The 26,805-nt window shown below is 47.9% G+C and overlaps 1 protein-coding gene across 2 annotated transcripts in view; it reads left to right on the forward strand.

The window, feature by feature from the left end:
• The window catches only part of DOCK2 (dedicator of cytokinesis 2), a 2,833,934-nt gene extending 2,811,510 nt beyond the window's left edge, over positions 1-22,424 (forward strand). For both annotated transcript variants that reach the window (XM_069654309.1, XM_069654310.1), the window contains one exon: positions 20,776-22,424. In XM_069654309.1, the coding sequence (XP_069510410.1) occupies positions 20,776-20,835 (60 nt within the window). In that variant the 3' untranslated portion in view covers positions 20,836-22,424. The remainder of the gene's footprint in view (positions 1-20,775) is intronic.
• Positions 22,425-26,805: the final 4,381 nt, after the last annotated feature.

Consider the following 26,805-nt stretch of genomic DNA (forward strand, 5'->3'; position numbering starts at 1 on the left):
AGTGTATTTGATGGCATGCTGGCAGACCTTACGCTTTGTGCACTTATGGAAACCTTCACCAGAATCTCTCAAACAAGAGAACCCAATAATAGCTTGTCTCTTGCTTAAAGGCTAGACATTAAGGGGCTGATTCATGGAACAAATGTGCGCCGAAAATCTTGGTGCAAGCGGGCGCAAGCGTGAAAAAGAAAGCGCACGCGTGCGATTCATTGAAGGATCTGCGCCTATTTACAGCGGGATGTGCGCCAAATCCGAGCCTGGCGGGCACGGGTGCACACGTCACAGCAACATTTGAATGCCGTGCACGACACGCACAGCGAAAGCACACAACATTGACGCACACACCAAAAAGGGGGCGGGACACAAGGCGCAACACGCAGAATGGGGAACAACGCGTGAAAAAGAAGGCGTAACTGGGAAAGTACTGCAGGGAAATACACGGAACGGCCACACGCATGCGAACAACACGTATTCATGGAATCGAATACGGGAAACCCATGCACGCTAAAACACATGCACAGGCGTCAACACGTCCGCCACACGAAGGCAGGCGGAAGCGTCCCCGCGCGCAGAATCAAAGTGCGTGCAACAACAAACACGTATATACAGCTACAATGAATGCCCCATTTGTCGCACCACTGATCGTGGGACACCGCAGGAGGAGGAGAATAGCCAGGCCCGGCATTTTTTTGCCCCAGATAAGCCTTTTTGGGATGCTTGACGACCAGGTTTATGGCAGGTATAGGTTTCCACCTCGTATCATCCTAGACCTGGTCAGGGAGTGGGAAGATTACCTTACATCACCCACCCTGTGCTCCCAAGCATTGAGCCCCTTGGAGAAGGTGCTCAATGTCCTGCATTTTTTGGCCACTGGGTCATTTCAGCGGACAACTGCCATAGTGGGGGGGGGGGGTCTCACAGGCCACGCAGTCACGCTGCCTACACCAGGTGTTGGCAATCATGACTGCGCGCACCTCAGTCCGCAGGCACATATACATGTCCAGAACACCCGCAGAAAGGCAGGCCGTGGTCCAGGACTTCTACAGGGTGGCACACTTCCACCAAGCGCTCAGTGCCATAGATTGCACCCATGTGGCCCTACGTCCACCTAGGGCCAGTGAGCACATCTATCGAAACCGCAAGCACTGGCATTTCATCAACATGCAGGTTGTATGTGATGCAAAGGGAATCACCTCTGTCTATGCAAACTACCCTGGCTCAACCCATGACAGTTTCATATACAGAATGTCCGCCCTGAGCCGGGCCCTGGAAGCTGGGAAGCATGGCGACACATGGCTCCTAGGTGAATACAAATGCCTGTGCACATGCATGTATGTCACACACAGACAAATACTCAAACCCAACTAATCACAACCATTATCACCTCCCCAGGGGACAGTGCCTACCCTCTGAGCAACCACATGATGACGCCAATCCAGCTATTTTGACGGCTAACTTACACCACTATCTATCTACATTGTCGGATGATTTTTGCAAAAAGCCACATAAGAGGTCACGAGTCTAAAATAAAATAATTAGCTTACCACTATTCAAAGTACTCCAGTGCAGCCCTGAGTGATCTAGTTTTCTGGGTGAAAAACATGGTTTGATTTTTGCGGGCACGCGTGAGGATGCATGGGCATACACCATACCACCAAGCTGTTGGCCATAGTTTAAATATGATGGTGTTGTCCTGTGAAGGGGTGCAGTCATTCTCAGTGAAATAAATTCTCTTGGGAGAGAGCTCCTGCTACTGGCCCTATATTTCTTTTGAATTCATGATCATTAAATCTATGTTAAGGATATGTGCATGGAACCGCAGGAAGCCCTGCAGTTCTACAGAGAAGGGAAGTGAAAGGTACTTTGGATGTTGGTTGTGGTGGAGTGTCCTTGATTGGTTGCATTAGCGAAGAAACAAGACGACGTGGCTTGTTTCTGTTCCTAAATACCCCACCACACCACCCCAGGTAAGATACAATGCTTCCCATATTGCAACCAGGGCCATAGTGGAGCGCACATTCGGAGTGCTCAAGTCACGCTTCCGCTCCCTTGACCGCTCTGGCGGCCAGCTACTATATGCACCCCCAGTAGTCTGCAGGATCATTGTGGCAGCATGTGTCCTGCACAATGTTGCAACACGTCGGGACGTACAGGTGGACATGGTGGTGCCCCCACATCCCCAACCACATGCACAGGCGCTACCCTTGGGAGGGGAAAGGGCACGTGGCGAGGCAGCCCGGACCCAGCTTGTGTTCACATTTTTCACCTAAACTCACACCCCTGCGGAGTGCACACAGGCCTGGCACATACCAGGTGACAATCGATGATGACATAGAGACAGTCAACTGCAACAACCTTACCACCCTGAGAAGGTTGCCATGGAAGTGCTACATTGTGTGCATCTGTAGCTACTTAAATATAACCAATCCTGTGTGACCAAAAGGAACACATGCAAGGTGTGTATCACACCACCCCCTGCAAAACAGGCCATGACAATCACTGGTATGTCACCCAAACCCTCCCAACCCACATTACCCTTGTCTGCCACACCATGACATGGCATGCAACAGCAAAAGCCCAACCCATGACCAATTACATAAGAAGTGACATGTGATAAATGGGAAGTGGCCCAACACAATGACGCCTGAAATGGAATCAGATGAAATCACTGACCAACAACCTCCTACACATACCAAGTCATACACAAATTCTTTCCACCAGTGTTAGCATGAACACAAGACTGAATGCCAGTTCACATACACATTGGGCAAGGCAAAATGGCTACTCCCTAACCTGTGTGCTGTGTGTGTCTACTGCAACACACTGCTCAGCACACAGCACAATGAGCAGCCATTGTGTTGGGGATACACCTTGAGCATCACATCAAAAGGACAAACAAAATAATCAACATATTGACGCATGTACACAATCCCCAAATGGCAATTGATCATGCGCTGCAGGGACACAGCGTGCCCGAGAAGGCAATCTGTGTGAACCTGTGGGCATGGAAGAGTGGTTGTACGTGTGGTGGAGCATTGTGTAACTGTGTGTGTTAGTAGGGACATGCACTCAAAATATGCATGTGAAATCAAGTGACCCTCAGTGTCCTGTACACATCACATGCGAACATTGCCCATGTGTACACCCCAGCATGTCAAACCACAACAATCCCCTGACACCTGAAAAGTAAAAACAACACAGGAACAGCCATTGACCAGCAGAACACATCATGTACATAGTAACCATCAATACCATTGTCAGAGAGTGCCCAAACACTGTAACCCAGGCTTACGGTCCAACAACAAAAGGCCCTCCCTCATTTACACATCACCATGACTTTCTGAACAACTGTGTCTGGGGTATGTAGCTTTCTCCCTTTTAGTCTACCTGGCTACAGGATCCCCCTACCCCTTGGTCTTCGTGTTCCACCTTGCATGTAAATAGGGCCCAGCCCCCCAGAGGCATCCTTGACTGCTAAAAATACCAAATTGCAGAGAACTCCAAAGAGCCAAACCCCCAAACCAGGGAAAAAGTCTCAATGCACAAAAAAAACCTAGAAGAGTCTCCAGTAGATTACTTGAAGTGGCAAAAAAAGTCCAGGCACATGTACAAGCAGAATGATAGAACTACCGTAGCACAGTTCAACAATGGTTCAACAGGATGGGTACCTTTTTCAGGATACAATATACAATGAGGATGCAACAACTGATGGGTAGTGTCACAGCTCCGGTCTGCAGGCGCAGGAGTGGCACGAACCAACCACCCCCTTCCGTGGTCTGGGCGCCTGCAAGGTAAAACTTACACAGGCCTCTGAGACCCCGGCGGGGAAAGAGGGTCAGGGATCTGTTGTTTGGACAGGCATTGGTATTCAGGATAACCAGAAAGAGGGGCAGGAGAGGGGAGTTGGATTGGCAAGGGAAAGTAGGAAAATACAAAATACAACTATTGACAATAACACATACTCAATCAGAGAAACCATGTTCTACATGCACATTGTAGTAAATGAGTCAAATGCAAGACAAAGAGAGACTTATCTCGGGGGTGAGTGCTGGCCTCCTGCCTGCACACTCTCAGGTCCGGTAACAGGATCAGTTCAATGCTGCAAAAAGAGTGTGAGTTACTAATCTGTGTGTGTTTACAACACACACACAACACCATTCATGCCCCAAAGTAAGTGACTTCTCCACAAACACTCTTGTCTGCTGATTTGTATGTATACGTTAGCTTGCCCCTGTGATGGTTCATACACTGTGAATGCAATAAGGCAGGCGCACGTGGGTGCGCGTTAAATGGAAGACCAATGTGTCAAGAATCACACACGATAGAATGGTCCCTGGGTGAGCTGCTAGACGTATATAGTGAGTGGTGCGACTTCAGTACAAGTAGTGTTCTGGCAGCCGTGGATTTCAATAGGTAGTGCACATGGCAATTTGCACATGCAAATGATATGCACTGCACATGAGTCTGTGCCTCGCTGGGTGTCCCTGTGCGCTGTATTAGTTTCTGGCCAGAAACGCTACTGCGCTAATAACTCAGCTTATATGGAGCAGGGGGGACTGCAGGATATGTGCGACGACCCCTGTGTGTGCCCCTGACAACTTGTAAAGCTACTTGGCATTTGTCCCTCAACGCATTTTAACTGTACTGTGCGCTTCTACAACAATGCCTGGCCAAGCACCCCGGTACTGGTGCTACTTAGCATGCATGTGCAAGTGGCCTGGTGGAAGGTTGGCTGCGGTGTGGCCCCTTGTGCTGCTCACCTTGCTTGGAGCTCCTGGAAACATGTCTGCTTCTGTCGGACGTCTGAGCACAAGCCCTGTGCTTCTGCTTGCGCACACAGGCACATGTCTGCACCACCGAACGTGGCCAGGTTTCAGTAGTACTTGGCCCTGTGTCTGCTGGCAAAGGTAGTCAGGAGGCTCATTTCCCTTCAGAAAGGGCATAAAAGATATTAATAATGCTGGAAAGTTCCCTGTGTGTGTGTCTTCATGCTGGTTGTCACAGACATACATCCAAACTCCTCCCACCATCAGTGTGACTTTGACAGGCAAAGGGTGCGGGCTACTGTCTACAGCATGAAGTCCATCAAGCACATATACAGGCAAGAAAATAACATACATCACAATCCACATCAATTAATGGACACATCAATCATGTACTCACCCAAATTGATTACAGACATGCCGTGGATAAAACCCACTCAATCACCACTAGGGGTGTTAACACAAGTAGTACAGCAGCAGACAAGCCACAGATCTGATGAAAGTCCAACGCCCTTGTGTAAATGGTTGTAACACCGAACCATCCTTGCGAGCCTATGCATAAGGGAAGCAGGAGTGGCCTATGTGAGTCAGAGCCCCAAGCTGCAAACACATACACGAGACAAGCTTGAAGGGCCCAGCTGGAACAGACAGTGGATGCTTTCAAAAGCCACAAATCACCACACCGTCACATGAATGCACAATAGACAAGCAATTTTAAACTATATTAACTAATTAAACTAACTATAAAAAACCTATATTACCGAATTAAACTAACTATCAAAAACCATATTAACTAACTAAACTAACAATAAAAATCAGAAATGGCCACATACGACCTGGGGGCTGGGGGGGCACCCAGGAGGTGGTAGGTACAGGGTGCACCTCAACACCCACATGCGATGATGTTGAGACAAACAAAAAAAAACTCCATGGACTCAATGCCTGCACAGCCCGACCTGTGTGGGAGATAATGTGTCGTCCTCATCACCCTCTGGCTGAAGAGGTTGACGTGGCACAGTACCCTGACCACGCCTAGGCGCAGCTTGCTCTTCGTCGGCAGCAAGTCTGCAGGACGGGTGAGCCTGGTTCTGTGCGGCGATAATAGGTAGGTCAGCATGTAGAACCTCGCGTGATACGCATGCTTCCTCTTGCAAGGTAACACGTGTAACACAGAGTTCTTCTTGCATGGACTTGCTGGACAACTGGTACACCTCATGGGAAGCACGTAGCTCAGCCGAGATGGTATTCTCTAGCTGCTCCAACCTCTCCTCTGACAGCCTCCTCTGGGACATCAAGAGCACAGCCAGAGTAGATTTGAGGGATTCATAGTCAACCCTATGGCCTCCATGTGTGCCTCTGCGTGAGCAGCAATTGCTTGACGCAAAGACACCATTTCAGCCCGCGTGCCCTGTCTGAGGCTGCCATGCACAGCCTGAGCAAGCGGGCCGTGGACTGTGCCACCTGCTGCTGGAGTTCTACCTGCCTAGCAGGGGGTAGCACGGATTGGGCCACATGTTCCATGCTCTCAGCGATGTTATCAATTGCTGCCCCTTGGTGTTCTGAATTGGCAACCGTGGCTTGCTCCCACTCAGTATACCCCAGTGACAAACGGCCACTGCCTTGCTGGGCTTGACACCTGCGGGGCCCAAGGAGCTGACGTCCTTGTTGGGTCGGCACTGCCCACGGCTGCAGGACTATATTCCTCCATTGACGTGATGCCCAAGCACATCAGCAACTGGAGTGGATGGTTACCCTGCGTCCCGATCCACCACAGGCAGAGGTCCCACCACCATCTGGCCCCTCAGTGCAGGTGTCGCCGACAGAGGAGCGTCCACATCAGAATCACCTACCCCTGACAAATGGACCCGATGCACATCCAACTCGACATTGTCGTCAGAGTGATCATCCAAGCTAGACTCATTGCCAGCTCTAGACAAGATGGTCTGTAACACAAGTGGGTTCTCGTGGCCTACCACCCCACAACCCCCACTTGTGCTGGTTTGCTGGTGTGATAGCAACCCTGTGTCTGGCATGACAACACCATCCTTTGGCTCCATTGCGTCATCATCTGAAAAGTGGAAAAAAGATTAACATTAGTACACATGTCAGAAGCACATAACACACACACACATAGACATCACATTGACAGCCAACACATGAAGCAGACATGTCACACACACATGAGAACCTGGCATGCATCCAGTGGCCTTGATATGCAAACACATCCCAAAAGCAGACATGGATGTGTCTAAATAGCAAAGCCTACACAAGTACAAAATGTAGTATGTGAACTCCATCAGACACCACCTCTGTCAGGCACATGTCACAGGCAGAAAAGACAGATGGCAACTAAGAGATGCAACACACCATAAGCATTTCTGAACTACAAATTGACCACTGCTGCAAGTGATTCCAAACACACAATGACAAAGGTACCGGTTTATAGTGATAATTTCGACAACAAAAATGTCGAAAGTACAAATGTCGAAAAAAAAATGTCGAAAAAAAAAATGTCGACTTTTTTTTTCAATGCATTTTTTTTTAAATGGGGGTGTTCCCCCCAACCCCCCTTTTTAAATTTTTTTTTTAATTGTTCCCTTTTTTTAACTCCCGAACCCCTAAAATAAATATATAATTAAAAAAAAACGAAAGTCGACATTTTTTTTTTCGACATTTTTTTGTCGACATTTTTGTTGTCGACATTTTTTTTCGAAATTATGACTGGCCACCAAAGGTACCATACATGTAGACATGCATCACTAAAGCATCATCATCAATATAGGTACATCCATCTGCAGCTCGGCCCTTACTGGGTGGCATGGGCAAAGCAAGGACCTGCAACCAGGCCTGTGGGACCATAACGCCCAGTACCGTCTGAGCTGCAGGACATGAGGCCTCCACAACACCTCTCAGGGCCTGATTGAGCACATTGGGCTATGAATGTGCCCGATTACATCATTCCTTGTGGAAATCTCCACGGCCAGCACCCACCATAGTAGCTAGGTGGGCCTGGGCATACACATACTGCACAACAGTGAACCTTTGGGATCATGCCAGCTCCAAATAATGTGCGCAATGCAGAAATCTCACCAGCATAAATGTTTATCAACTACATATTAGTCAGTCAACAATAAAGCTGCGGAATACACATGTGTAAATGGACACTTTCACAAACACATAAGTGAGTACTCGCAATGTTGCACCACACAACGTTGAAGCTGCTTGCATATGTACATGTGAAGGTGTTCAAAAACAACTATTTCCCCATACACCTGTATTGTGAACATGACCAGAATCCAATACGCCAAAGCAAGCAGCTATAATGCTCCTTGCTTTGATGTATGTGGAAGTGCACACATACACATGTGAAGGATGCTCCACAGTCATTACAACCCGATTGGCAGGCTACATCCAATCAGTGCCCTATGCCAGTTGGTATAGGCTGCACATTGACCAATCAACTCATCTAAACAACCACTAGGGAGTTCCAATACTGAGTACATGTGTCACAGGATGCACCTGTGCCTGTCGCATACATGACAGAGAAGGGATGAAAAACTTTCCGTACAGCCAGGTGACTTTGACATTGCATCAGTGAGTAGGCATGTAGAAGGGTGTAACAAGGCTCAGAAGTGGGTTGATGCAGTGTAGAACATGTGTATGTTACCCACTATCTATATGAACAAGTACATTATTATGTCTATCAATAAACGTGAAGGCAGTGCAAGGGCAAGTGCAGGCATCACGTACAATGTGCATGCAATGGGTTGCATGGCTACAAGCAAACCCCCTACCTCCCCTAAGTGAAAATGTAGGGAGGCATTGCAATGCAGCGAAAGGGTGACCAGAGACCTGTGTATTGGCAGACAGTGTTGACTAGCGTCAATTGCATCATCTGAGTCAACTGACAACACAGCAGATGATGATGGGACAGTAAACAGGACACATGATGAACCCTCAGTAGTACACCCATGTGTGCAGAAGCCACTACACCAGTTAAACAGAGTCAGTGGGCCTGAATCAGGGTGAGGTCTGTGCCCCACACAGACTGTGACACCCTAAACCTGTGTGTGTTGCTGGACAGAGCCAGAGTGGGCATGGAATGGATGATCAAATGCCATGAAATGTAGGTCTTCCTGGAAACGTACTACATTGATCATCCTGTCAAGGACACTTAGGGGCATGCATGGAATGCACATGGAGCATGAATGGCCACTCCTGTCCCTGCGGAGCATCTGCCATCTGCACAGTCCAAGTGAGACACCCTGCATCAAGGGCAGAGGATGTACCCGACTGCATATGTCTGGCAGGTTGGCTAGTGGAAGTTTGCATGTACACAGGAGCCTTGAACAGACCATTGCAGTACGCTAACATGATGCACACCAGTGCCATGGTGAAATTGTGGTGCAGGGGGGGGTGGAGGGGCAAGTGATCATGCCTACGTGGAGTACCCGCATGCAGGCAGAAGACACATGCACCTCAGTCATGCAATGACATAGTCCCAGTGCTGAGAGGAAAGACACCCCAGGCTACATGCAGAAGGGTCAGTGAGCTGGAACATGGACCGGAGGGGCAGCCGGGTGAGTAGCATGTGAGTAGGGTGCAAGTGTGGCCATGAGGACAGTCCCCGTCTGCTCTACATGTCCACATCCTGCACAGCAGGCATGCATCAGTGAAGCATTGCATGACTTGCACATGCGAACCATGTACACATGACATATAGTGGCAGTCAAGCACAATACATCACACAAGCAAATCAAACATGGCCTCGACAAACACGCAACAACACTCACTGGACGGGGCATCAAAGTCCAGCATCTCTCCCACTCCTTCGACCATTCCTGCTGGTATGAACTCCCCAGTGACTGACTCGTGCGAAGTGAGGTCTCCCTCCTCAGGTCGTGGCCCACTGCCAGTCACCAGAGTCATGTTGTAATTAGAGGCACGCTTCACCTAAGTACTGCATTTGAGGTCATCCCAAGGCTTTTTGCACTCTTGAGCTGTGCGCACTTCATGGCCAAATGCACTCACACGATCCACAACTTGCTTCCAGTGGGACATACTATGGGCAGCCGTAGTTTGACAATTCGGCCCCACTAGCATATCACGGTTGTGGTCCTGCACGTAGTCCACAAGGAAGTCCAGTTCCTGCATGCAGCAAGGCTTCTTCCTCGATGTGCCGGAGGCCGAAGCTGTGTCTGGGGACCCAGCCTTTACTGCAGGTGCAACCTTCCTCCTCTTGGACAGTGGTCCGGACCCTGGCTGGCAAATACCACCCTGATCAGTATGGGCTGTGGCGCTGGTGGGTTGTACTGAGGGAGTGGCATATGGAACGAGGACGGAAGCCCTGACTTGCGTCAGTGGCTGCTGGGTGGCCTGGAATGGACCCTGCGCAGCTACATCCGCTGTGCCAGGGTCATTGAGCGGGATTGTCCTGGATGGTAGACTCACAATCGGGGTGGTGTCAGCTGCATCTGCCAATGCACTTGCCAACACCCGGCTGGTCGGGGCACCAGATGACATTACTGCCACATGGACACGTGCCTCATTCAGGGCAGCCTGCATGCACCTACGGTGTGCCTCCTGACCTTCTGGAAATCTTCCAGGGACTCTTCAGGTGCCAACGCAGCCTGCGCTGGCAGACCCTGAGCCTGGGTGGTGGTGTCCACAGCTGCACCTGCAGCTACCACTCCCCTTGGGCCCATGACAGTCGATGAAACGGACTGCCGGGTCACATGGGTGCCAGTGCCAGATGCAAGAACTGCATCTCCCCGAGCCTCAGGGGGTGGTGGTATGACTGTACCAATACGTGACACAACATTGTGCCGAAGTGGCGCACCCCTGCCTCTTCCCCCTCTGCAGCCACCCTGGACACCCTGGAGTCCCCCTACTCCCTGGTCATCCTGGCCACATCCCTGACCACGCCTGCCATGTGGAGTACGCCCAGCTGAGGCGCCCCTCACCTTTCGTGGCCTCCCAGCTATGGCACAGATGTAGTAGTGCCCGCACAGATGTAGTAGTGCCAATGGGAGGTGTACACGACAATTGTCCTGGGCAATTGGGGTGAAGGGGGTGGGATACAAGATGTCAACAGCACCCCTGCACCTGCAAGGCTGTATGTGACCCCGGTGATAAAGTGACGGGTCACGCAATGCTCAGGCACCCCAAAACTGCAGTAAAACCGTGCACGCAACCCCCGGTAGCCCACATGTGTGTGGAATTAACCTCCCGCAGTACCCGGTGGCACCCAGGGACACGAAAAACATATACGCGTGGGACACGTAGGCTACTATGACCTCGAAACGGCACTTGCAGTGGGAAAAATAGCGTGCACGACTCAAAGTCAGACTAGCGTGATAATGAAAAACACGCATAGCCAAAACTCCTGCCAAAAGAAGAGATACGTCCTTGTTCCGCTGTGAAATTCTGATGGCGCCCGAAACAACACGAAGTAGCAACACACACGTCAGTCTCCATGAAAGGCACGTACAACGAACTGCTGGCCCCGCTCACTTTTAACCCGTGCTGAGGGAAACGCCAGTGCACGTCACTTCACTTATGCACTTAGGCGCTTTCCTCAGATTACACGCATTCACACGCGGACATGCTGTTTTCTCACGTGCTGAATCACTATGCACCCGTGATGAGGGGAACGCCAGTGTGTGTTACGTCACATACGCGCTTACGCGCTCAGGGCCTTTCCTCGAATTATACACTTACGTGCAGTTTTTTCACGTGCCTATTAACTCCGTATCTAGCTGGCCACGTGACAACACACGGAAGACCACGCTCCTGCCCAGAAGGCCGAATTACTGCCCCCCAGAGCCCCGAGCAGCCTCCCACAAGCCATCTGCTGCTGCCTGCCTGCCTGCTGCCACCATGCCCTGTCATTTGGTGCCTGCACATCTGCCATCTCCAGGGGTCCCGTTGCTGTGACCACCCCTGCTGAAACAGAGAACTTCCGACTGGTATTCCATCGCTCCACAGCCCAGCCCCAGGACCCACTTGCCCACCCACACCTGCCTCGGGGGTTGCCATGTCTGACATAACACCATCTGGCACCAGTGGCAATCCCCCACCTGAGAGCCAGGTGGCTGCCAGCTTCACCTCCAATGAAGTTGGCATCCTGGTGGAGCAAGTCCTGGGGCAGTATGATGCCCTCTTCACACCATTGCGCGCCGACAAGGAAGGACAGAGGAGGATCTGGACGGACATAGTGGGTGTCATTAACGCGGAGGGGGTGGCACCCCGCGACATCAAACACGTCCAGAAGCGCTGTGAGGACTACAAGTCCCGGACCCTCAAGAAGGCCCGGCACCTCTTAGAAGCAGTGGATGCTGTGGGGCGCCGTGGCCAGCTTATCATCCAGCAGATAAGGGTCCTGGAGCGCATTCGCCCAGTGCTTCACCACCAGATCCTCAGGATGCAGGACCGTCTGGAGTCGAGCGGTAAGTGGCCATGCATTGCTGTGTGAAACAGGGCATGTTGCAGTGTGCTGGTAGTTAGCTACTTGCCTGTATGCGTGACAGGGGCCATGTATGGATGTGTGTGTGCAGGGACATGATGGTGCTACATGTGAGTCCAGTCATGCGTGAACCACATGGATGGTGTATGTGTTACAATGCAAGATGCGGAGCAGTATGCGGAATGCACATATGAATGCATGCCTGTCTCTGTTCTTGGACATGGTTGGGGTGTGAGAGATGGGTGCTGCTGTCATGGACATGTATGGTGTACATGTCAGTGTGTCTGAGTAGCATGTGTGTGACTTGTAAATGCCATGGATGCATGACACATGTCCGTGACGATGTGTTGATTCACTGATGCAGCCTAGTCATCCTTGTATCCACTGTGTCTGGGGTGTACGAGGCCAGATGCATGAAACTATGGTGATGTGTGTGCATGTGATCTGTATGACCCATGATGAATGTGAGTTTCAACCCACCATTGTATGTTTCAACAGTTCCTTGGACATGGATGCAAATGTTCATTGCATGCACCATGCCTGTTTCTGCATGTGCGTTGCCTGCACTGACCTATGTGTTGTGGAGAGACATGATGGAAGTGATGTTTGACAGTGCCACTCATGTGATATTGCTTCCAGTCTATGGGACTATTGTACAGTACCCTGATGCTTGTGTTCTATGTCTCCCTCTACACAGCGGCGAGTGAAGAAGAGGGCAGAGACAGGACAGTGGAATAAAGCCGCAGAGATGCCTACACCAGCCGGTGACGCAAGACCCAGTCACCCTCCCAGGAATTACCATCATTCGGAGCGAGGGGACTGGTGCCGCGTCTGCCACTATGGCTGCAGCGTAAGGGACAGGTGAGCCCCCACAGGGGCTTGCGAATGCGGAAGACAGTGTGGAGCCATCCAGGTTGCTGGTGTGCATAGAGGAGGAGGAGGCTGCTACTGAGCCGCACATGGGGCCTGGTGGGGGTGGTACCACTGGTGCAAGTGGTGCAGTCAAGGGCCAGGGGCAGGAGGCAGCCCAGGTCTCCGTGGAGGGGCCTGTGCATGTCTCTGTCCCTCACACTGTGACTGCACCACCATGCACCAGCAGGGATGCCCCATCCCAGGCCGTCCGCAGGTAGGGGGGAGGTCCACGTCATCTGGCACTCCTCTACCTGAGGACGAGGGGACCCGTGACCGTATGGAGTCCGTCCTGATTGGTGTCACGTTGCACACGCGTGACATTCGTGATGACGTGCGTGCTTCCTGGGGGGACCACTCATGTCATCCCAAAGAGCTGCGTGCCGACGTGTCCCAGCTGGGAGGGGTCATGCTCGGGGGTTTCCTACATGTGTCGGGCACTCTGGCAGCCCTTTCCACCTCTGTGCAGACTATGTGCCAGTCGTTCTCCATGCCGTCTTCCGGCCCAGATGCCACCAGGGCCCCCTGTGGACCTGCCCCTGACAATGCAGCCAGCCTGGTGGAGATCCCATCCCTGCCACAGTCGGGAGTCGGAGGTCCAGCAGGGGTGGACACCCCAGCAGCTGGACCCCAGCAGATGGAGAATGTGCCGGCATCATCGGGCAGGGCATGTGCACGACGGCGCCAGGGGATTACAATCAGCCGGAGGCCATCGTGGCGGCAGAGGCAGTTGCGACTGAGGCAGCAGCGGGCTCAGCGTGGGAGGCATCATGGCTCGGGCCATCAATACCCCGGGGGCAGGCATCAGTCGAGTGGCAGGAGGACCCCGGACTCCGTGTGGCAGCAGTTGGGCCAGCAAATAGATGCAGAGAGGCGGGTCGGCAGAGAGGGCACGGCTCAGGATGGTCAGGGCGGAGAACTCCATGCTCCAGGGCGTTGAGGCCAGCGGAGGGCCTCGAGGAAACTTCCAGGGAGTTGAGGGATTCCATGGCTGTATCCCTGCGAGACCTCGAGGCCAGGGGACAGGCCCGCCTCCGGGACATCGACGTGGAGTTCAATGATGCCCAGGCCCGGACCATCACAAAATGAGCCATGGGACTGGCCCGCCGCCTTTGTAAATAGTTATGTAGGTGTAAGTTTCCTTTCTATTTTTCTTTCATTTGGGGCTATGCCCCACCTTTTTGTATATAGTTATTTATTATGTAGGGTTTTTCGGAGGTTTCCTTTGGATTGTTGGGCTCATGGACCCTGGATTTTTACATTGTATATAGTTCTGGATTGGATTTAACTGCATATTTTTGTTTCCCATGGAGCAATGGTTTTCTCTTTTTTGGGGGGGGATTTGGTTTAATGAAGGTACGCTTTGGAGCAATTTTACTTTGGATTTAATTGAAATGAACATTGACATTTTTCATTCATTTTGGACATTCAGGCTTTTATTTCTTATTTATTTTCTTTCATTCCTTATATTTTGTATATAATACATTTTTATTTCATACTTCATTTGTGTGGTATTCTCTCATTGGTATCCTGCATGTCACGATGTGGGTTTTCTCATTTATGTGTGGCCATTGTGTGTGTCTGACGGATCTACCATGACATGGGGATTTCAATGTGGCGCGGATGGAAGGCTTGGTTGGGTGTTTGGACTGGGGTGGCGTGGGGTGGGATTTGGGTGGCCATAAGGGCCATGAGTATGGATCGTGATGTAGTGTTGGGTGGGGGGACATGAGTCAGGGGCCTGCTGGCAGGTGCCCGTCACTGGGGATGGAGTGGGGGACATTAGTCAGGGCCTGCTGGCAGGTACCCGTCACTGGGGGTGGGTTGGGGGAACATGAGTCGGGGCCTGCTGGCAGGTGCCCATCACTGGGGGTGGGGTGGGGTGGGGGGACATGAGTCGGGGCCTGCTGGGAGGTGCCCGTCACTGGGGGTGGGGTGGGAGGACATGATTGGGGGCCTGCTGGCAGGTGCCTGTCACTGGGGGTGGGGTGGGGGACATGTGTCAGGCTCCCAGGTGCATGGTGCCATGCGGGCTGCCTGCGGGGCAAGGGGAGTGGGTAGGGACACACCAGGGAGGGACCAGACTGCCAAATCGCGTGTAAAACTGCCTGCGCACGTGTATTCTGAGGGGTGCGCGGGGAGTTTTACACGTGTTTTCCCCATGGTTATTTCATCACATGTACCAAACACTTATTTCTTGGCCCTTGGTCTTTTTTGGCTGTTTCTGAAGTTGACACAGCGCCACATTGGTCCTTCTGGACTGGAATATTAAGTACATCCACCAGGTACCATTAGGTTGCCTGACGAAATCAGGCATCAGAAGATGCAACACGAGATGGACTTCAGCGTACTTAAGCCTTTGCCCTCCATGTTAGTCCTGCATTCCAACTGATACTCATCCAGGTATACACTTAACTCTCTTTATACCTGGTTCTTGTTCTGGTCCCTCCATCACCACTTTAGCAGTATCTATCTGTCCCAGTTTTAAAGGCTGTCATCCAGCACATAACCCTTATGCCCTTCCTGCTCCTTCTCCTGGTCTCTCTTTGTTTCATTCCACTCTCTCGTTCCTCCCCTGTTCTGCTTCCTTCCTCACTTCATTTTCTCTCTCTGGATGGTTCATCTCCTCTCTGCGTTCTCGTCCTTGGCCCACTCCAACCTTCCAATCCACTTTCCTCTTCTCCCCCTGTTCATCTCCTCTCCCTCTCCATCACTCGGCTCTAAACTCTTCCTCTGTTCTCTTTCTTTCCATGCTCTCAAACATGATCCTAACTCCTACACCACCATTTATGTGCCCACAGTTTATATGCTATATGGGCTTGTAAGTGGTATCATAAATGGTAGAGGGCTTTTGGGTTGGGTCAAAGTGTGTTTATCCACAATCTTCTCGTGTGAATTTTTTACGTGGCAGCTGTTTACTGCATGCCTCTGCACACCAATGCCATAAAGTGGCCTTCTGATATCTTGGAGTGAGGAGGCATTTCATCTCTTCTCACTGGATTCCTGTATGGTGCTGAGGTGGTAAGCAGTTGTTCCAAACCCCTCTCTTTGTGAACAGCTTCCATCTCTGGAAGACCACAAGCTCTTCCCCTATATTAGAGATGTAAGCTTGCAGAACCACACACATAATATGTATGATTGTCAATGCACAAAACTTAGTTGTGATGCTGCTGCATCTTGCAGTAGGCTTTATACGTACTGAATATAATTGCGCTTAAATTGTCGGCCATAGAATGATTTAGGGCTGAGTCAGCCCAGTCACGGAATTGGTCCTTTGACTGATGGTTCAAATAGATCTCTAAAGATAGTGCTCATCTCACTGAGTGGTCTTACCACCTTTCAAATAAAATATTGAGCGAGGGATGAATTAGTATGTTGAGTCCATGATTCTAGACATCTAACATTGTTTTTAGGCAATGAGGCTCGCTGTATAGCCTTGAAATGCAGGAACTGGAGGTAGTCGTGATTTCTGGTTTTATAACCCCACTTCAGATGGGTCAATGCACTGTTACAGCTGTTCTGCATTATTTATAATGTAATGCACAAGCGCTCAGCACTTTAGCGATAAATCATGTCCAGATCGATAGTCCGCGAGTATAGTGCTGGTATCCTATCATAAACAAATAATCAGGATGAGGAGATCCAATACAGAGACACAAAAGTGCTGTGTGTGTGTGTTTATTATGTAATCACACAGGAAGTAGTTAGTGGCTCAACAATTTACTTTACATTTCTTCCCATAAGCACGAAAGATGGTTGAAACAAACAAACGGACAAAGTTAGTTATACAGTAGTAACACAAATAGGTGTCGGCCTCTGGAGTGTAGAGGTCAAAACTACATTGGGATACATGTTTCCTTACAGATCGAGGGGTTACAAGAACCCGCTGGTACAGGAAAAACACGAGCCTGAGACTGGGGATGGTCTGAGGCGTGGTAAACAAAAAGTGCACACAACAATCTTTGAATATGACAAATACAAGGTAGTGATACAGTTGTGTCACGTAGTTCGACACAGGGTGTGACACAAGGTGTGTTTCGGCCAAAGAAAGTGGCTTAGTTGGAGCCTGTCTCTATGCTGGCCTTCGTCAGGAAAAGGCACCGGTGGCGGTGCTGTCCGTGATGTCTACTGCTGAGGTAGCAGAGGGATGCTGTCGGGAAATCCAAAATGAATGCAGGGTAACCGGTGCAATACTGGCACTGGGTGGGTCGGCTGTAGTTTCCTAGAGGCCGACGTGGTTCAGAGTCTCACGGTACCGGAGTGGGCCGATATTGGACCCAGGTCGCGGTCATGATGATAGGCTGCCGTGATGCGCAGGGACTGCTGAGAGGCGTGTTAGTCGGTGGTGCTGGTATCGGACATGGGCAGTGCTGGAAATTTAAAAAATGTATTGGAACTGTCACCTCCTTGGAGGGGCGGGGCTGTGGGAAGGAGGGGGTGTGGCCCCCAGCTAGGTTGTGCGGCCCCCAGCTAGGTTGCGCAACACAGACCCCAATCATAGCCATTTGCATAAAAGCAAAGCACATTGTGGGAACATCATAATGTCCACTTTTTTGTTGTTTACCATTCAAATTTTATTAAACAAATACAGAGCACCAACAATACAGTGGTGTTAAGCAGTTCTATAACAGTGGAATGGATTAAAAAAATTTGTAAGCATAACAAACATCATAAAAGGATATATGGACCAAACGAAAACAAGTTGCAACCTGTTTGCACTGGAAGAATTATTAAACAAAAAGGTAGAAACACACAGACAAAAATGATACATAAAACATTTCAACAAACTATACGGCTACAAAGCAGTGTGTGCAGGTCATGACATAGTCTGATAAGCATGTCTGTCCATCAGGCACCAGGATCATGGGACAAAAGCATTATAGTAATGTAGGACATCATATCATGTGCTTTGTGATGGAGACCAGGATTGTCATTCTCAGCTACAAACCGAATGAAGGGCTCCATTAAACATGTCTTATAGTGATTCTGTAAGAAGCCCTTTTAAGTGAATAATATACTCTTCTGTTTTGATTGGTCACCAAATTTGCCCTAATAAAGAGATGTCTGTAAATTGCAGGATATCTATACTAGTTTGAACAGCTGCAGCACTTTACATTATGCGTTGGCAGTTTCTGCCTGCAGTACTGAGTCTTCTGAAACCTCCTTTATCACTCGTTCTTGCAATGTAACGAGCAGACTGCTTTCTAAGTGCTCCCTGCCGAGTCTTCTGAAGGCGGTCTGCTCTTTGAGGCTGCATGCAGGACCTGGGAGAGCCGTGCGCTGACCCCTGGGTGAGTCATGTGTTGGCCCCTGGGTCTGGTAGACGGAGCTCTGCTCCGTCTTGTTCCGGCCCATTCCCTGCACTGGACATGGGACCAGCCTGCACTTTGCAATTCCAAATCCTGCGGCACTATTGACTCAAACTTTCATCGTTCTGACGTCAAAGAATTAAGCACCTTTACATTGGTTAATGATGCCACCTGCTATTTTGTCTGTTAGAAGCGGGAGGAATCAGGCATAACGAGCTGCATAAGATCGCAACCCGGATCTCAAATAATTATTACGCAATGACTCTAGAAGTCGTTTTGGTCAACATGAACTAGAGGCTGTCTATATGTTCAAGCACGGTTTACATGCACCCAGACTGGTCCAACATACCTCTTTTGCAGGGATTTATTTTAGAAAAGCTTACCTGACACTCTGCAGTCTTTTGATCTAAGTGAATGAGTGAGCATGTGTTTGAATGAGAGTGCAGATCAGAGCGCTGGCAAGTGAATGAGTGAGCTACTGAGTATGAGGGCGGGAGGGAGTGGAAATACACAGACGCAGAATCTGCATTAGGGTTCATACAAGACATTGCTTACTTGCCTAGGCTAGGTTCATCTCCCCAGTCATGGCAACAGAGGGCACACTGAAATAAGAATGTGCATACGCCTGTGTGAGCCACACAAGCTCCAATGTGGGCTGCTGCACTCCAGTGAAAGTTCACTGAAGCAAGGCCATTCATTGTCCAGGGGCGTTATTTGGAGGTAGCCAGGGGTCGCAAGTGTGACCCCTGAGGTCTCCCTTGCTACCCCTGTGGTCCTCCTTGCTACCCCAAAAAAGAAAACAGGTTTTGAAAGTCCCTGGGCTGTTGCCAGCACCATGTGCCGCTTTGTTCCGGAGTGGCTGGCTTTCTTGTTTAGGCCTCTAAAAAAACGTGGGGTTCCAAAAGTGTAACACTTTGAGCAGTGACCCTAAATAAGAATGAATAGGAGTAACACATAGGCTTTCTGGAATTCTATACAAAAATTGCTAGACTTATTAAAGGTTTATGTTAGACACACGTCAGGGAGTGAGTCATTGATTTAGTCTGTTCTTAAACATCTACAATTCACAATGCAGACAACAACTATAAGGATTTTGCTTTTCGCAAGTTGCAGTTAAAGCATATTTTTTTCTGCTGTTGTCTCTGTTACGATCATCACAAGAAATTCCATCTCGGTGTCCTTGGTCACTTGACAAAATCCTTGTGCCTAAAAACTTGTGTACAGTGCAGAAATGTTTGACTATTGCACATCAAGTGGCCCTTGATTTCATTGTGCCACAATTAATGCTTTGTTGTAATGTGTCTATCTTTCCCATCTCTCTGTCATGCTCTTCAGGATGTTTGTTTGCATGTATGAGGTAACGAGTGTCTAGAGTACGGGATGCTGTCTGTGTGTGCTGCTTTCCATGTGCAACTCTAAATTCTTTAACACACAGTTATGCACCCTCCCAATGGTATGTATTTTGCCAACCTCTGAAGTCTGAAAAGTAGATATGTGCAGGCTTGATATCTGGCCAAGTTTTGCACCAGACTTGCAGATGACCTGGCCTTCTGTTAAATCTCAGTTACCAGTGTATTGGTATCCACTAGAGAGTGTGATTTCCTTTCTGACTTTGAGAACATTCAGACATGTAATTTGCTCATTTTACTATAGATGATAAGATAGCCCAGTGGGTTGAGCACTTTCTGCTGCAATGTGTGTGTGATCTGTAGATTGCAGATTTGAATCCTGGCAAGGCCAACTCAGCCTTTCATCCTTCTGAGGTCTATAAATGAGTACCAACACAGGATGGGTCATATTGTTTGTATATTTGTTCTATATAAAGTGCTTAAGCGTAAGTGCTATATAATAATACATCATCATCATTTGGCCATGGACGTCTGCTTGCATTCTCAGTAATTTGTTAATATGGGCCTATACACACTGATATTAACAATACATATGATTCATTCTTGCAAGAAATGTATACCACGGTATATTGATAGCGTAACTATATTTATCGTAGTGTACTTAGGATTATGCGTGATGACACTTACTGTTTTGTCAAGGGGTGAAAGGTTGTGTTCCATCGCTTCTCGAGATGTCACACTCAGGGTAGGGTCAAATTACCTCATTTCATGTGATGTCATCCACGGCTAAGGGTCGTGTGATGTCACTCCCGCTGCCCCTGGCATTTTAATGAAATGACGTACCTGTCATTGTCAAGTTCAGACCTGTTTGTTAGCCCCGACCCTGTTGCCCGTAGTGAGAACAGCATGCTGGGTAATGCATAGATCTGTGCTCTGCTCTGTTCTTTGCCGTTCACATAACGGATGTCCTTTCTTTGCAGCTGTCTTCGAGAGCGTCAGAAGATGTGAAACCCTCGAAGGAGCAGTCATCGGAACTCTAATCCAGAGAGCTGTAAAGTGTTGCGTCGGGAGCTAGAGGCATTTCTGCAAAGACCCCAGGGACAGCATTTGGCCTGTTCACTCCGAAAGCAGACCTAGCATCTTCCCTCAATCCCCCATATGGTTTATTGTTTGCGTAGCGCCCACGCCAAAACATCTGTAGTGCCAAAGGTTGCAGAACCCTGCTCTAGATTGATAGATTGTCAAAGTCCTTATCCATGTAGGTGTTGCCTCGCACCATAACTGAGGCAAACCTTGTATCACCAGTCTCATGCCTCCAGCAATGTCCCCAGAATTCCACTGCAGCCCCTTAATCTTAAAACTCCCATTCACACAGAATGCCACTGGCATGTCTTTATTCATTGGGTCGCTGAATTAGACTTTATTCAAACCATGTGGAATTCTCCATCTTCATTCTATTCAACATTCCCTTAGTTGCCCACCTGGCCGCACCAAGGCAGGCCAACGTTATTCTGTGTGAATCAGTGATTTGCACAGACTTCCTCTTACCTTCACTCCCCTGACTAGGTTGCCCTGACTCCATATGGGTGGCACACATTCCCTCCAGATGCCCTGGCTAACTTCCTGAAGGAACCACTGCTGTGCTCACACTTCTCTGTCTGCTCCACCCAGTGCAGCCGCCATTTCATGCACTCTTCTGCTTCAGGTTCCAATCCTCACCAAGTCCCTAGCCATCAGATTTAAGCACTCACCCTTATACGGAACAATAATGTAAACCATAGCATAAATATTCACCATTTATAGTGTGCAGGCCCCAAAGTGTATTCTCTGTTGATACCTTCATAACAAGTATAACCTTACGCTGTTGAACTGAATTATGGGATGAAGGAAGACAAAGTCTCTATAAATATTGCAGGCAAATAAACCAGTGCACTGCTGGTCCACAGAACATTAAAGCAATGAATCATTATACTATCCTGTGATGTCCTTTTGCACAACCTTGCACAAACAACACCCGGGTTCACTCCATCCACAATGCACACTCTTGCATGTCCCTGACGGTTGCCTTAATCTGTTACTTTTTCGCTAACAACTTTTTTTTTTTAGAAAGACAAATATGTCCTTGAACTGTGAGGTCTTGTACGTTGCATTGCTACTGTATTCAATAATAAACTGCACTCTGATAATATGAACTAATGTTGATCATTTATCATACTTTTAATAGACAAAGAAAACAGCCTATGCTTTCAGCACTGTTTGCCTAATCGTCTGTCTGTGTACATAGTGATGTAATGAACAGTCAGGTTTCTTCATATTTAATTCATGTTAGTGAACGAAACTATTTAAGAACACAGCTTGGCGTATTTTGTGCAATTATAAGTTATTTCAAATTTTTAGAGCCCTGAAAGTGCTTAAGTTATGTGTATGTAACATTTGTCTAAAGCATGTGTGAATATAGGCAAAGAGGGGTCACCTTTCCGGTGCATTTCAGACCTGTAACATTTTGTTCATGACCACTCTCTCTTAACATGGTTCTTTTTGATTTTTCTTCATAACATTTTTTTTTCAATAAAGTATTCTCTCTAAAAACAATATCTGTTTATTGAAATAAAAGTCTTATAGAAACATTTTCAAGGAGTCCTTTTGACAGTGGTACCATTCTGTTCTCAGGCCATAATTCAAAACTTTAAGTCATGATGTCAAATTAATTTAGGTGTATCGCAACAAACGGTTGGCCCTTTTACAATCGTTAAGGTGCTGTTGGTGAATTTTTAAATGGAAGGTGTGTAAATGTTTTCCACAACTAGCCATAAAGGTGACCAAGTTAAGGAGCCCGAACCACATAAATCAGGTTCTGTGGGGTTGTCCCTCGAAATAGAATATTGGGTTAAAATGGTGCACTTTCTGTGAAAAATTGGGTAAAATGCACACAGTTTGCAACCACTTTTGTAGGGTAACACATGAACAAATAAAATAGATGCAAGCCCCCAACAGGATACAGGAGCATTGTCCAACTCACTTCCATGTTGCCTTTGCACACAATATATATTCCACTTTAAAAAAAAAATACTGGATGTGCCCATACATATCAATGCAGGCTGTACCAATATGTGCCAGTATTACCATATAAGAGCACACTCCTGTTGGCTTCACCAGTCAAACATGCCATGCAAGAGTAGGAAAATGTGTCCAGACTACTTTCACCAAGGCAGGCCATTATGGACACATAAGAGCACTTATCATGTTTGCTTTATCCTTGATGTCTAATAAAACATATGATGCCACAATAAGAACATATATCCAGAATGGTTAAAACAATGTAGGCCAGTCTAGACACTGCATAGCATTTCATGTTTGCTTTACCCTTGATGTACAGTAAAACTTGTCATGCCACAATAAGAAACTGCACCAATGTAGACCATTATAGCAATGCAGTTACACCTTATCATGTTTCCCTTACCCTTTATTCCCAATCAAATAAAAACATGCCATACCACAGTAAGAAAAAAGAACAACACTGGCAGCACCAATGTCTGGCCTGTCTAACAATGCAATATACCACATATTATGTTTACCTTATCCTTGAAGTCCAGTTATACGAATTTCATGCCACAATATGAACAGAGATCAAGACTGGCTGCTCGAATGTAGGCCACTCCAGCTATGTAATGACACTCAAAATTCTTGCTTTACCCTTTACACCAGTAGAAAATGTCATGCACACATGCTGCTGAAAACAAGCAGAGGGGACTGTTGAATGCCGATAGCACTGAGCACACAAGTTTCAAATGGAAACTATAGGAAACAGTACATTTTTAAAAAGGTGAACATATACAACGTCCAATGTAACACATTGACAATACTTTGGAAACATTCTAGATGCCAGTGTCACAATATCACTGTAGAAGAGTAAAACACTTGCAACATGTCTCATGTGACTTGGATTAAAGAAATGTTCAAATACAACACAAAAGCATAAGTTGCTTTAATTGTCACTTATATGTGTTCATGCATACATGTTGTTGAATCATATAACCTTTAGCCGTTTCACACTAAGAGGGAGGTGCAGACATTTCCAGGTGTTGATATTGGTGTTACTTTCAGTCAATCTAGAGTCATTGACCATGGACTCGTGACCATATCTCAGATTAATATTAGTTTGCTGACATACCTAGGTTTTCCTATGTAGTTCCTCAGTAAGAAAATACAAAAAGACTGGTTGCACCAATGTAGGCCAGTTTAGCAATGTAATAACATTCATCATGTTTGCTTTACTCTTGATGGCCAGTATAAAACTGTCACACCACAGTATGAAAATGTAAAAAGAATGGCCTATCAATGTGGGCCAGTGTACATTGCTTTATCCTTGATGCAAAAATGTAACCCCCCTGATTCTCCTTCAAATCAGTGGCCTGCTCTCCAGCACTCAAACAGCAAACAAACACACACATTCATTCAGCATTCATACATATTCAATTGTGCACTGAGACAGAATGTATACACTCTCTCAGCTGCACACCCATACACCACGCACTCTATCATTCACACATACACCCATACAACGTACAATCTTATTCATGTGCAGAACTGAACTCATCCTTTCACACGCAGCCATGCTTACAGGCATACAGACATACATTGTTTTCCCTTACCTGCAAGCCCAGTCTAGAATCCACTCCACTTCAGGCTCCCACAATTGCTCTCCGACTTCTGTGCAGCAAGAACCGGAGCAAGGAAGTAAGGAGAACTTCCTGGTTTCTGCACATGCCCGGTAGTAGAGACGGAGAAGCCCCATCTCCATGTTGCAGTTCATTTGATTTTCGTGGAGAGGCCTACAGAACACCAGCCTGCATCCTCAATTGGCCATGCAAGGCTGGGGCAGCAAAGCACCCCTGGCTTTGCATGTCCTTTCATGGTCCATTGGACATGCGTATAGGAGTACTAGAACTGTCAAAAGGAAAGTGTGTTTCCATTTGACAAATATAGCCAGCCCAGGAGCACTCCCTCAGATGCTCGCTACAGCTGAGGAAGCGTTCAGTTTTCTCATTGGTCTGTATGATCTCATCCATAATAGGTGATGGGTCGGCACCCCATCACCCATTATGAATGAGCTGCCCCTGTAATCATTTGTACTTGCCTGAAGAAAAACACGCTAATCAACAGACTTCCCAGAAGTCAACTGACATATGGTGCTCGGATGTGGAGCTAATTGGAAATTGCCTCAATGGCACCAGGGATATGTTTGCATTGCCCTGTGGAAGGGGTCTGTAAATTCCACTTGTCAGGAAGTGGTGCTGCGTCTCCTGTGGCCCCTAACACAAAAGATAAAGGAATATGTTTGTTTAGTTATTTGTGTGGTTTTATGAAACACAACATATGCAAACAAAAGACATTAGAGCACTATGGGTGGGGATTCTGAAGTGGGTGTGGCTCTGTGTTCTGCCACTAGTGCCTAATCACAAAAGAAAAGTAGGAAATCATTATTGAAGGAAGCATTTCTTCAGATTTCTCTTGAATCTAACATAATTAGCTCCTGCTTGGAGATCTTTTTGGATGGGACTCCAGATGGCAAGGGCAATGGAGACAAATGTGCTGCCTCTCGTCCATTGTTCTTAAAGGATAGTTCCGGGACTTTTTTTTTATTGTCCCTACGGTTCGGCCATGTGTTTTTAAGCATAAATCGGTAGATCGTTGAAAACTTTCCTATGGACCTTACCCGACTTTTCGTCCATTAACGCACTCGAAATCAGCCGCCATTTTCTGATAATCCTATCATTTTCCCCCATCGACCTGGCTCACCTGCTTTTGCGGCACTAACTCAAATCCCCCGCCCCTGAAACAGACTTGATCAAAACATTCATATTCCCCGCCTCTATCCGTGACGTGACTGTGCTGCGTAGGCAAATGCGCCGAGGCGTCTTCTACGCGACTCCACACAGAACCCGGAAACCAACACAGATCAGCTCACAACACAGCACGCCACAATTCGGAATATGAAACTGTACTTTTAAATCAAACCGCAAGATTGTAAATTTGGTAAAGTACATTTATTTGACATCAAATGTTTAGAGAATATTCAGCGATTTGCATTTTTCTTTGCTCTCGATCCAAAATAGTTCATCTTGAGGCAAGCGATGTTCCTTTGCTGTACACAGGGTCTTAGATCATCTCACAATACAGCGCCACAATTCGGAATATGAAACTGTGGTTTAAAAGCCAACGGCAAGATTGTACATTTGGCAAATTACATTTATTGGACATCAAATGTTTAGAGAACATTCAGCGATTAGCATTTTTCTTTGCTCTCGATCCAAAATAGTTCGTCTTGAGGCAAGCGATGTTCGTGTGCAGTACACAGGGTGTTGGTTTACGATAAAATAAGCTCTTCGGTCGCACTGATAATCGCATGGCTGTTCCAACAACGAGGCACTAGGCCACCACAACGGTCTGTATGTTGCATCTAGCCGTTAGTACCGCGTAAGGGCATACTTGTACTTGGCGATCGTCCCATAAAATGGTCAGGGTGGTAACGTTGTTCACGCGGAGAAGCAACTGGCGGTTGAAAAAGCCATCCGCCGGTGTCTGGTACTCGTGACACATACAATAATGAAGGATGTACCTGTTTTAAAAACATAAAAAATGAAATTAGTCTCACCATCAGATCTTTATAAAAATTATTCATTTTATATATTAGGTCGGGAAATTATTTCATAGCTAGGACAGTGCACCTGGCTATTATACGTCAAGGGGGGGCTGTAGGATACTGAGACAGTCCCCCAGTGCAGGGGTTGACAGGGAGGCAGTGCAGGTGGAGAGTGGAAGGGCCCAGGACCGAGGTCGCAGACAGTGGACCAGTTGTAGCAGGGGAGAGGGAGAGAGAAAGCAGAAGCAAAGAGGAAGGTTTTGAGGTGCTTCCGTAAAAGGAGATGGTTCTCCTCAAGATAGTGCGCGGTACAAAACAATATGCCACATAGAACGAACAAGTACAACTTAACCCGTCTTTAAAGCTA

This window comes from Ambystoma mexicanum, chromosome 3q (assembly GCF_040938575.1).
Source record: "Ambystoma mexicanum isolate Mex_15411 chromosome 3q, UKY_AmexF1_1, whole genome shotgun sequence".
Lineage (NCBI taxonomy): Eukaryota > Metazoa > Chordata > Amphibia > Caudata > Ambystomatidae > Ambystoma > Ambystoma mexicanum.